Source organism: Ctenopharyngodon idella, chromosome 24 (genome assembly GCF_019924925.1).
Source record: "Ctenopharyngodon idella isolate HZGC_01 chromosome 24, HZGC01, whole genome shotgun sequence".
Lineage (NCBI taxonomy): Eukaryota > Metazoa > Chordata > Actinopteri > Cypriniformes > Xenocyprididae > Ctenopharyngodon > Ctenopharyngodon idella.
Window position 1 is genome coordinate 16,593,443 of NC_067243.1, and position 12,712 is coordinate 16,606,154.

Consider the following 12,712-nt stretch of genomic DNA (forward strand, 5'->3'; position numbering starts at 1 on the left):
GCTACTCGTGCATATGGGTTGAATTAGAGGCATAGTTGAGGGCTGTGAATGGGGTGAACGGAGCAAAGATCCGTCCAAGGCAAAGAGCCACAGACCTCGAGTTCCTGTCAGAAACAACAGCTGCTTACATTCATTCAGTTGCTAGCTCACATAAGAGGATTATGCCACAGTCCATTATGTAAAAATTTAATTGCATAATGCAAAGTGAATGGAAGGCTGTGAAAAGAGCAAAGATCCCGGCGAACATCCAATCGCTAATGGACAGAATGAAAGCAACGTCGCTGAGTGGCTTTCACTTGATATTCAAACACAGATGCTAATCGGCTGCTAGCTGGGAACAATAGATTATACAATTAAAATAGACATTTGAAAAGACTCTTTGAAGGGACACTGTATCCTTAATGAAAGTGACATGCGATGTGTACAACATCTAACTCATGTCAGTACGTCAAATATTTAGATTTTTGAAATCCTGCAGCTTGTTTTAAACTGAATAGGCAACAGGGTGTTTTCACATCTGGTAAGACTTGTGGTTAACAAAACTATGAGACTTTGCTGTTTTGCTTTACTGCTATTAGAAATGAGATGTTGCCCTGAAGTTATTTACTCAACTGTCACTAACAAAATAGTTATGTCTTGCGTCGCTTTTTTTCCAAGTAGAAGGTAATGAATGCCGTATCAGATAAGAAACCTGTATAAGCTGTTGGTTATCACTCGACTGATGCCTCAGTGTTGATTTTCACACTCTTCTTCGAAAAACTCAATGCAGACATGTCCTCTGGGGTTTTAAACGTATTTTATATTCACACCAAATGAACTAGTGACAGTTAAAACACCAAAGGAGTATATAGGGCAAGATGTTGAGCGATTTTCACTGTGAGATGGATTTAGAGCCTTATACCCAATATGTTTTACACTATTACAACACGCCACAGTAAATTGCTCTGATTGATACCGCAAACCATGTTATCTGCTTTGTTTAATTTTTGAATTTCTTCCACCGCAACAATATGCATTTAGCAGGTCAATGGATTTCCTTCAAGAGGTTTTTTTTTGTATTAAACTGTCAAGATAGTGACACCAACAAACAAAAGTGTACAAATTAGTGTTGTCAAAATTTGACGATACCAGCATTTCCCCCTAGCATTTTAAGCGGATTCTTAAACACCTCTGATTGGCCATTTTGTTCACGTGCTCAACAGATAGGTTTGTGATTGGCTACAATGATCAACGCTTCAAAAACATGTTGTAAATAGACATCTGTGACGCTCTTCACCTAGCGCTTACACGGATACACACAGAAGAATATCTGTTGAGCACGTGAACACAATGGCCAATCAGAGGTGTTTAAGAACCCACTCAACAGCGCTGTTAAGTCTTTCCATCAAACTGTGTTATTTGCTTTATATTTAATTTTCGGATTTCTTCCACCACAACGATATGCATTTAGCAGGTCAATGGATTTGCTTCAAGGGTTTTTTTAGTATTAAACTGTCAAGATAATGACACCAACAGACAAAAGTGAACAAATTAGTGTTGTCAAAAGTACTGACTTCGGTACTGAAATTTTAAAAATGTGACGATACCAGCATTTCCCCCTTGCATTTTGAGCGCTGTTGAGCGGATTCTTAAACACCTCTGATTGGCCATTGTGTTCACGTGCTCAACAGATAGGTTTGTGATTGGCTATGATGATCAACGCTTCAAAAACATGTTGTAAATAGTCATCAATGACGCTCTTCACCAAACGTTTACACAGATACACACAGGAGACATATCTGTTGAGCGCGTGAACACAATGGCCAATCAGAGATGTTTAAGAATCCACTCAACACTGCTCAAAATGCTAGGGGGAAATGCTGGTATCATCACATTTTTTAAATTTCAGTACAGACTTGGTACCGAAATCAGTACTTTTAACAACACTAGTACAAATATGTCTGTAGCCATCATGCGAGGCTGCGCCCCATGAGGATGCATTAAGTCTTTCCATCTGGGTCGCGGTTTCATTCTCCCTCTGTCTTTCTGCCAACAAAATAGGGCTTTTAATATCAAAAAGAAAAGGATGTTTTATGACTTCCCTTAAAAGCAATGTAGTCGCCTTTTTTTTTTTTTAAACTTTCTAACAAATAAGCTTTTGATCCCAAGACCCCATAGCAGATCCTATTGGCTTTGACCATGCACGTCAACACATCCTTTATTTAAGAGGCAATAAATAAATGTCATTCTTACCCCTTGGGCAACAAAGACCTCGTAAATACAGCATATCCCGATGACAGTAATTCCCTGTTCCTTGCATAGCGTGGCAACAGCAACAAGGAACACGGTTGAAATGATGGGAGACCACACTGAAAGACAAAGTTTAAGGCACAGAGATGATCCAGGAATGTGATATGATATAGTCTTCATCTCATGTGCACGTACTTCATTTTTAACATGTTGGACGTGCTTTTGAGTAACTTTATGCATTGTTCAAATGAAAGAAAGTGGAAGAAGGATCAGCAAAGAAAAGCAGCCTGGTGTTGTTCTTCACGGGGAAATTGGGGAATCTCGTCCCACAACTCTTTTCAAGAGAATCGGAGAAAAACACTTAACATAAACAAAGCTGTCAATTTAACGTGTTAATTTAACATGATTAATTATCACAATGTGACCTGCCAAACCACACTTCTAAAGCAGGCAGCACAAGAAGCCATTCACACGGCTGCATTTTTGAGTACGAAAACAGAACAGAAAGGAATGGAACGGGCTATGAGGATCTCAAGACTGTTTTTAAATTGATATGGTGGCTTAAAAATGTGGCACTTGTGCTGTAAGATGTGATGCAACAGCCAAAAGCATGTGAACGAAAATATGATTTAAAGTGAACATTATATTTAATTCTAAATTACTTTTATCTATCTATTTAATGTTTTTGTCTGTAACATTAGTGTAGCTTAACTCAATAATTATTGATATATATGCATTCAATTTAATGATTGGCATATCATATGATTAATTTGATTATTATTATTGATTAACATCCATAAATATATATTTAAAACCCAACACAAATACAATCTAAAAATGTTAATATAAATATATAGTCCAGAAGCAGCGACAGTGGTGGCCTGGAACCGTGCCAACTGAGACATCAATGATGCGTATTATTATAACACATAAAGAACACTGGCTTAGCATACAATACAACACTTGCATGCACTATTCAATCATGCCGTTTCTTTTACACCTTAAAATAAAGGTGACGGCTTATTAAAGATGAACAAAAGAAATGAAAATGAAATAAAATAAGAAAATAATCTCTTGTCATCACACCGTGGACAAGGTAAAAACAAAAATATTGTGACCAGATTAACATTCTGTGAAAAAAATATCAAGAATCACAGTGGGAGGTTGACAGTATAATATAATAATTGTTGTGGAGTGCATCAAGTCAGAAACAACATGCCAATTTGATCGATCTGTGAAACTGGAGCTGTGTACTCAAGACTTCTGGGTGGGGAGCTTGTGAGCTTTTGAATGGGAGGCGAGTCACAGCTTGCGCGTCATGTACTAGGAATGAACTTGTTGCAGCGTGAATGTGTGCATGGATTATGAGGTTATACGAAGGCAACGCTTACCAATGGAGTGATCGGCTCCTTTTGATTTGGTGTACGCCAGGAAAGCCGCCAGCAGGAAAATGGAGGACAGCAACTCAGCCCTGCCAACAACACCTGTTACCTGCACACACCGAATAAACGTGATTAAACATTTCAACAACTCGATGTGTAAATCTCTCAACACTCGTAATAAGAAATTTCATTCAATCAAAATGTGCCAAACACTTTGTACAGTAAAATGTCTTGTGACTTATTAAGCATGCTTTTACAGTAATGCTTCTTATTATGAGATTGGATGGGGACGTTTATGCCATGAAGAGTCATGTGACAGGTGCAAGAGGAACCAGTTTTCAGCAATCAATCATAACTTTAAAGCAGTAATAATTTTTTCCCTTTTATTCATCCTGTGAGAACCTTTGAAAATAATGCAAGCGGTTATATAAGATAATCATGTTATAATTAATTGTTATATAATTTAATATACCATCAGTGGGGTTTAAAAGACTGAGACCAACAGTGCAAAAGCTCCTAACTTTAATTTTAATGGCTTTTTTATTAAAAAATAATAGCGTACGCATAACAATTTGAGTGAAAAGTTGAAGTGAAAAATTAACCTGAATTTCAGATTGTCTCAGTATTCAGGTTGTCCCCTTTTGCTTTAATGACAGCAGTATGTGAACTCCACGACCTCCACAAGTTTATGTAAAACCTGATGTCCATGACTTAAGAACAACAGCATCTGGGGCCTCATGTATAAAACTTTCCATAGATTTCATTCTAAAAGTGTGCATACGCACAAAAGCTAGATTCATAAAACCATGCGTACGCCAGAACCTGTGCAAAATTCCCTTTTTAAAACCCAGTCAGTGGAAGATTGTGTGTACATGCCCATCTCCTCCCTGAACCATATATGTAGCTTACAACATTATTTTTATTATGCATAACGTCATCTGCATATCATTTCAATATGCACATTCCCATCCACATGATACCACTTTTAACAGTACAAGACATTAGGAAAATATGAGATATGGACTATAAATGCCTCCTCGCTGTCATTAAAACATAGCATGCCACAGGAAAAGTATTCAAAAGCAGCACATCCACTACAAATATTTTATTTTTAAATTCATATAATTTTTGTTTAACTTCTGGATAATGATTAGGTCATTTGAGTGCGAACAGAGTGGAATATTTAATCTAAATGTGTATATCAAAATGAAAACAGAGTTTAAAATCATTACTTCCCTCACTCCAGTAACACACGGTCTGTACGGTGCGCACATATTCGGGTCACTGACGAATAAGGTTTTTAAAAGTGTAAAAAAAGATAATGGAGACATAATAAATTTTGAAGTTTTATTAAGTGTTAACAATGAGATTATGTGGTTTTTATAATCAATTATCACTGCTTTTGTCATTTTTTACAAGATGGACAAAATTTGTCACCAAAAAAGTCATTCGGTTTAACCAAAATTTTGGTTTTACAGAATGACACTTATGGTTATACCGAATGACGAATATTATTTTCAAACAATGCTAACAGGCTGATATCTAGCTAGCTGGCAAAAGGACAATTAAACATTTTATATTTAGCACAAGTTTTTAAAATATTACAACATTTTCCATGTTTTATAGCGGTTGTACCGAATGACCTGATGTTTCGGGACATGCGTATGAGCAAGTGAAAACATGAATTTTTTCAAATAGTTAAAAGAGTGTTAGTTAATTTGCTTCATGACCATGTGGTCCTGTGCAGGTGTCTGAATGATGTCACATCCTGTCACATGATATTGACCGCATGACTTGATCCAAAATGGTCCCTTTATATTGGTTACTCCGAATGACATCAATGAAATTCATTTTTCCGGACATTCTTTTTCATAACAAAGCAACGACTTCTACACATAATTTTAATACCAATTTTAATACCATGTTGATATGTAAAATCGTGACAGAATAAAAAATATATACATTTATTACATTTTACGATATTTTAATCACAAATGAAATGGCTGTATTGGCCTTTAGACGGTTAAACCGAATGACCTTTTGACACTTCAAAATCTTTAAAATATCTTTATATGTAGCAAAATATAATTAAAACCTTTTGGATTCAATAAAAGAGATCTAATTGCACTACCTTACATACTTTGGATGTCATATCTTTGTTTTTTATTATCATTAAAGCAGAAAAATGACCCGTCACATCATTGACCCATTCACAGCTAGTTTATTTTTTATAAATCCAAGTATGTAGGTGGAAAATTGCGTACGCACATTTCAATGCAACGTTTATACATGAGGCCCCTGGTGCTTCAATGAAACCAAAATCTGACCTTTTGAGGAGTTCGAATGCTCAATGCCACGAATCTGCTTATTTAATTAGTGACCTTGAAATATTTCTCATTCACTGAACGTCATAGCGTTATCAAATTTTCCTCCTAAACTTTATTTCCAGATTTAAATTAGATTATGATAAGCCGTTTTATAGCGTGCCTGATTAATACCTCAGTAGCAAAAATGGCATTGGAGTTTGTGCATTTCTGTGAATCATTACTCAAAATAAATCGACCTATATCTTTGAAACAAAAGATTTGTTTGCTCAGACCATCACTCGGAAATGTTCATGAAAGAACTCTTTATACAAAGCAATGTACTATACATCAATCTTATAGACAGTCTGAAGATATCGTAGATGGTACAACAGTTTTAGAGAAAGACTAAGATCAGATTAACACTCCAGCTCTTATGTCACCCGCACAGGGACTGATCCCCCAACCATTTCACTAGCAGGCCAGATCTTTAACTGATAAACAACCACCAGTCCTATATAATGCACTCTAATCAAATAATGTACCACTGCACTGAACTACACAGTTAATCAAAGCCTCTGTTTATTCACTCTCTCCAAGAATTTTGACCCTTTTGAACTTCAAACAAGTGATATCTGGCTTAACAAGAAAGGACAGCATACGAAATAGGAAACAAATATTGACTGAAATGAAAAAAAACACAGTTTCCATGGTAATGTACAACTGTTTACATGCAATGCACACTGGGACATGAAGCTCTATCTATTACTGCCACCATGAGGCGGCATATGCAAAGTCACTTCATTCATGTTGAAGTGTTTTCTTTCTCAACTTTGTGCCAAAAGTCATTTCCTCAAGCAACAAATGCGAAATTACCAAGGAAACTTCAACCCTATAACAAAGTCAACCAGCAGCATGAGGATCAATAAAGTGACTTTACATTAGTAGCAAAAACTAATTCAACAAATGGAGTTCATTCACATATCAGATACATAAAACATGTTGCTATTTTAATGGTTGCTAATTTTATTTTGGAGGTCCTCCTCCTACAATAGATTTACATGTATCCAAGGTCAAAAAACATTCATTTTCTCATAATATACATTGCAGCATCACCTCTTTTCTCCCAGGCCCTGTTTACACCTGGTATTAAGATGCATTTCGGTCGATCGGATCCCAAGTATACGACGCTAAATACAGGTGTAAATGGGGTGTAAAATGTTTTGAGCTTGTCCACTTTCGACCACTTCCAGAGGTAGTTGAAGACACATTGCTTTCGTAGTGTAAACGCTCATGTGGACGAATGCGTTCGAACAGCCACAAAAGACCCCCTACTGACCTAATGCATAAACATTATGGGAAATGCGCTAGCTAGACAGGATTTAAACTTAGTCGGCTGAGGACCAAAGTTTGGTTTGAAGACGAAAAACATACCAAGCACAATGTTCTCTCACCATTCCTGATTTCTAACACGGCCTCACCGCGTTCACCGTGGTCTTGCGGCTTTCAGAGCAGAAAGGAAAGCTGCTGCTCTCCGTATGTTTTGTTGTCATCTCTGGGCATGTTCATATGTAAATTGCGTGAGCTTATTTTGTCCATTAGTTCGAAAGATCTGGAAAAAACCCATACATTTTAGACCTTCCCCTCGAAGAAAGCAGGACAGAAGTGGTTGAAAGTGGACAAAAGAAACGGATTAAAACACCAGGTGTAGACGGGAATACGTCCACTTGTGATCCAGTTGACCAAAACGCATCTTAACGCTTCTACTCTGCTCTGATTGGTCAGATGGATTAGTCTGTTGAGATTGGTCTACTCTGCTCTGATTGGTCAAATGGCCCAGTCTGTTGTGATTGGTCGACTTTGCTTTGATTGGTCAAATGGCCCAGTCTGTTGTGATTGGTCTGAATTTCAGCTCTGGGCTTCCTCAGCACTTGATACACAGTGATACAAACAGTAATGATGGCGTCGGTTTCAGACTGTCTATAGAGTCCTCATCCTTCGGAAGTCCATGCAATGTGGATTTGCTTGTGGATGTCTTCTCGACATGTCAACAACACAAACTCTTCCAGGCCTCAGCAACGAGAACAGTGTTTGAGGGTGGGTCAAAGTAGACATTGTTTGCGGGCAGCCAATGAAGACCATAGACTGGCATTTGCAAATTTGTTACAAACCTACATAGGTTCAAGCATCTTTTGGGAGACAATAACACCATTTATCATGCACTTCGATCTTTAAAACTTTGCAGACCTTTCACATTCACAAACTACTATATTACACACTACATGAAAGGTAATATCTGAAACAGCACTTTAAAATGACATAATAGCAGTTACTTACAGCTTCTGTGTGAATGGGATGGACTGCAAACAGCAGGGCCGCTATGAGGCTGGTGCTTCGGTCCAGGAGCAGACGGCAGAAGTGGAGAAAGAGGACACACACCACGGCATGAAGAACCACATTGAAGAGGTGGTACGACGAGGAGCTCAACTCGCTGAACAGATAATTGAGGCGGAAGGTGAGAACAGTAAGCGGCCGATAGGATTTATGGCTCCTCTCCTGGAGAAAAAGACAAGGTTGGATAAGACAAGCCTCAAAAAACAAAAACATATATTCTTCAAGCTGAAGTTATTCACTATGCAAAATAAAGATGTACTACCTCAGACATAGGTGTGCCCCAGAAGTCATTGAGGAAGAGGTTCTTCAGCGGTGTGGTGGGACGAAGGTCTTTGTTATCCAAGATGGCAGAGACATCATCGAACACAAAACCACAGAACAGGCTGTTCCAGTAGCAGCCCACCACCAGTCCAGTCAGAAGACAGATCTCCTTCCACGACACTACAGCCATCGCTGACGTGAGACCTCATTGAGCACTGCAAAGGCAGATGAGTAACAACTGGGACTCCTGACATGATTACAAAATCATTTGAATTTAGGCAGCGTTGCTAATTAATCGTTCAGGCCATTGTGTGAACTTGTTTGATTCATTGCAAAGAACTGACTGATTGTTTCCAGGCATTTTTTAAAAATGGCCTCATATATTCATGTACGAACTTGGTGAAAAACATGGTATACAAAATGTCAAGTCAAACACACATAGGATCTCATAATAAGAGCTATTTTTAATGTTCATGATTTTTATAGCACCACCAACAGGCTAAGATGAGTCAGATTTATGTAGCCTCCCTAGAGTAATGTACTACATACATTTACCAAATTTCATTACAATTACTTATTTGATATAGAAATTATTACCTTTTTAGTCAACTAGGCCTCACCCTACATCAGGGGTGCTCAAGGTGTTTCTGGATATCTACCTACCTGCAAAGTTTAGCTCCAACCCTGATAAAAGACACCTGAATCAGCCAATTAAGATCTTCAGGAGCACTTGATAATTATAGACTGGTGTGTTAGATCTCCAGGAACAGGGTTGGGCACCCCTACCCTACATTCTTCATTCCCCTCAGGTGGCCATGTTGAAGTTAAAAATATTTTTGATGACTGTTTACAATGGCCTTCCAGACAAGCATGCCAAATTTGCTACAGACTAGAAGAAAAAAAAAAAAGTTAGCAAAAATCCAAAAAATTGTGGAAAGGTTTCTATGGAGCCCCGCACATGACATGCAAGAAAAAAAAAAGAAATTGTGCGCGCGATTTACTAAGTTGTTCCCTCGATTTACTAAATCGTGCGCACGTTTGAGTAAATGCGCATGATTTATAAATCGAGGGAACGAAATAGTAAATCGTGCACGTGTTTCAGTAAATCGAGGGAACAAATTATTAAATCGAGGGAACTAATTAGTAAATCGTGCGCACGATTTAGCCTGCAATTTTTTTCCTGCATGTCATGTCCAGGGCTCCGTAGGTTTCCATGGTTCGTAAACAGTCAACATTTCTATTTCTATGCTAGCGCCATCTACGATGTGATTTATTTTTAATTTTAGAGAAAGTGTCAATGTTTCGACCACTTTTAGCTACTACCATTTACAGTTTGGTCGATATCTTATGTTGTAAGGCAGAGGAAGTATGTTACTATTATTTATTAGTTTATTTGATAATAATTATTAATAATAATAATAATAATAATAATACTGACAGAAAGTGTTCACAAGCTCTACAAAACAGTGTTGTTATTGTTAACTAATCTATTAAAATTGTTTTCGTTTATTAAAATAAAGCTGAAATAAAATATTGGATCAAACTTAATTTGAACAAACTCGATAACTGAATTAAATAAGTTTAAGAAGTATTACAATTAGTTTTGCAAAATTCTGGGAATTTTCAAAGCTGGAAACTTTCCATGGGAATTAATGGGAATATATGGGAATTAACGGGAATAAACAGAGAATTTGCAAAATTGCAGGTTAGCCTATAACAGGGTACTTAAATATAGTTGAAAAAAACATCTTGCAGCATAATTTTGGTTAAAACAACCAGATTTAATGCAATTTTAGTTGATTTTTTTTACCCTGCAAATTCCTCAATCCCATTCACACAGCACACGACTTACTGCAGGGATATTAAGGCCACACCCACTGCTTGTACTGTGCATTCCCCCAGTCCATAACATGCACATTTGATCAAAAATACAGAAAAAACAGTAATACTGTGAAATATAACTACAATTTAAAATAATGGTTTTTCAGCATCATTACTCCAGTCTTCAGTGTCACATGATCCTTCAGAAATCATTCTAATATGATGATTTGATACTCAGTTATCAATGTTGGAAACAGTTGTGTTGCTTAATATTTTTTATAACCTGTGATACTTTTTTTCAGGATTTTGGATGAATAAAAATTTAAAGAACAGCATTTATTTAAAATAGAACTCTTTTGTTACAATATACACTGCCGTTCAAAATTTTGGGGTCAGTAATTTTTTTCTTTCTTTTTTTGAAAGCAATTAATTAAAAGTATTAATACTTTTATTCAGCAAGGATGTATGAAACTGATAAAAAGTGATATTAAAGTGATATCGTTAGAAAATATTTCTATTTTGAATAAATGCTGTTCTTTTCAACTTTTTATTCATCAATGAATCCTCAAAAAGTATTACAGATTCCAAAAAAATATTCAGAAGCACAACTGTTTCCAACATTGATAATAACTGAGTATCAAATCCGCATTTTAGAATGATTTCTGAAGGATCATGTGACACTGAAATAAGTAACACATAACAATTGCTGCAATAAAAATATATTTATTTGACATATTTACTAAATTAGAATTAATTGAATGCAAAAAATAAATTATTACATCATGTTATGACCAAACAAAATGTTTATATTTGTTTTTATATGATATATTTTATATAAATATTATACATTTATATAAATTTCCTAAAATTTCCAATTAATTCCCATAAATTCCTGTTAAGTTTCCAAATTGGAATATTTCCAAAATACCCCAGGTTAAGTTCCTGTGGAAAATTTCCAGAAAGTTTCTGGAAATTTACCGAAAACTTTCCGCCCCTTTGCAACACTAATTACAATTACTACAAATGAAATAAAAAAAGCTAAATGGAAACATTTGTAAAAAAAAAACAAAAACAAAACAAAAGCTAAAAAAAAATAAAATAGAAAAAATCACAAAACAAATTACTAAAACTTAAACTAAAATATATATATTAGAACATTTATTTTACTAATATTTAAGAGCAGAGATAGACAAATATTAATCACTATAATAAATTCCAAAACTTTCAAATATTACATTTATTTTGATGACCTTTCCATGCCTGGAAAACATTTAAAATCCCCTTAAATGTCCCATGACCTTTATATCCCTGTTTAAATCAGACTGCAGCAATGCGACCTTTTTGCAACTATGTTGCAAACCTAAACACACTAATAAATCAGTAGAATAATCGTAATAATAGAATAATTCGTGTGGATTGAACGAAGCAGAGAAGGCGCAGCCCCATAAATCATGACCAGCCCATCTAGCTATCAGTTAGCGTTTGTTTTTCATTGAGATGAATCGAATAATGCAGACATTACATTATGAAAACATCAATGCAACATCCATCCCTAATAAATAAGCTTAATGTACTTTTGAGTAAAAGAAACTGGTTTAAATTAACAAGACATTGGTCAGATTAAAGATCAAGTCTAACTTAAGCTGTCTCATTAGCATTCACTGACTTCAATCATTTAAACAATCAGTCTCAATATGTCATCAGTGATCGTCAGGATTTAAATAGACTGACAACTTACCTTGTCATGTCTGGTAAAAAACTAAATAAAAAGAGAATGTGTGTGTTTATTTTGGCTGAAGCAGCAAGTTCGATCTAAACCATTGAATTAACAGGGACCAAAACTGCTTCCGGGTCAGAATGCTTGGCAGAATAAAAGTAACGAATTACAAAGTACTTTATGTTTCGGCAATGTCAGCTCAATGAAAAGGTATCTATTTTTATATATATATATATATATTAAGTTTTTATATTATATCCTTAGTAATGAATGTGCCGCAGAATAGGAATATTTTACAAGCGTCACAAATCGTATGGCGTAAAATCAAGAACGAAAAGAGACGAATTTACGACGTTCCGCTTTATGACTGTTTTCCTGGTTGCCTAGCAGCAGAGCAAGGGGAACACAAGATGGCTAGGCTGTTTTATCAATAAGGTCTGAATGCGTTGTTTTCAGTGTCTTTTTTGTGAATATATACAAAAGATGCATATGTGACATTAAGAAACGCATTTAAAACCAATATTAAATTTTATCGTATAGCTAACAAACAATACAAAATGTGATCAATTGTGTACAGTGCTAATCTTGGATTTTTGTGTTTTCTG

General features: G+C 35.9%; 2 protein-coding genes across 3 annotated transcripts in view; one reads left to right on the forward strand and one right to left on the reverse strand.

Moving 5' to 3' along the window:
• The window catches only part of tmtc3 (transmembrane O-mannosyltransferase targeting cadherins 3), a 43,338-nt gene extending 31,030 nt beyond the window's left edge, over positions 1–12,308 (reverse strand). The window contains 5 exon segments of the mRNA XM_051883960.1: positions 2,233–2,348; positions 3,621–3,720; positions 8,252–8,470; positions 8,571–8,816; positions 12,129–12,308. Coding sequence (XP_051739920.1) covers positions 2,233–2,348; positions 3,621–3,720; positions 8,252–8,470; positions 8,571–8,759 — 624 coding nt within the window. The 5' untranslated portion in view covers positions 8,760–8,816; positions 12,129–12,308.
• Positions 12,309–12,466: 158 nt separating this feature from the next.
• The window catches only part of cep290 (centrosomal protein 290), a 38,681-nt gene continuing 38,435 nt past the window's right edge, over positions 12,467–12,712 (forward strand). The window contains exon 1 of one of the 2 annotated variants that reach the window (XM_051884683.1): positions 12,467–12,542. The gene's annotated coding sequence lies outside the window, so the exon portion shown is untranslated. The remainder of the gene's footprint in view (positions 12,543–12,712) is intronic. The other variant, XM_051884684.1, reaches the window with a different exon arrangement.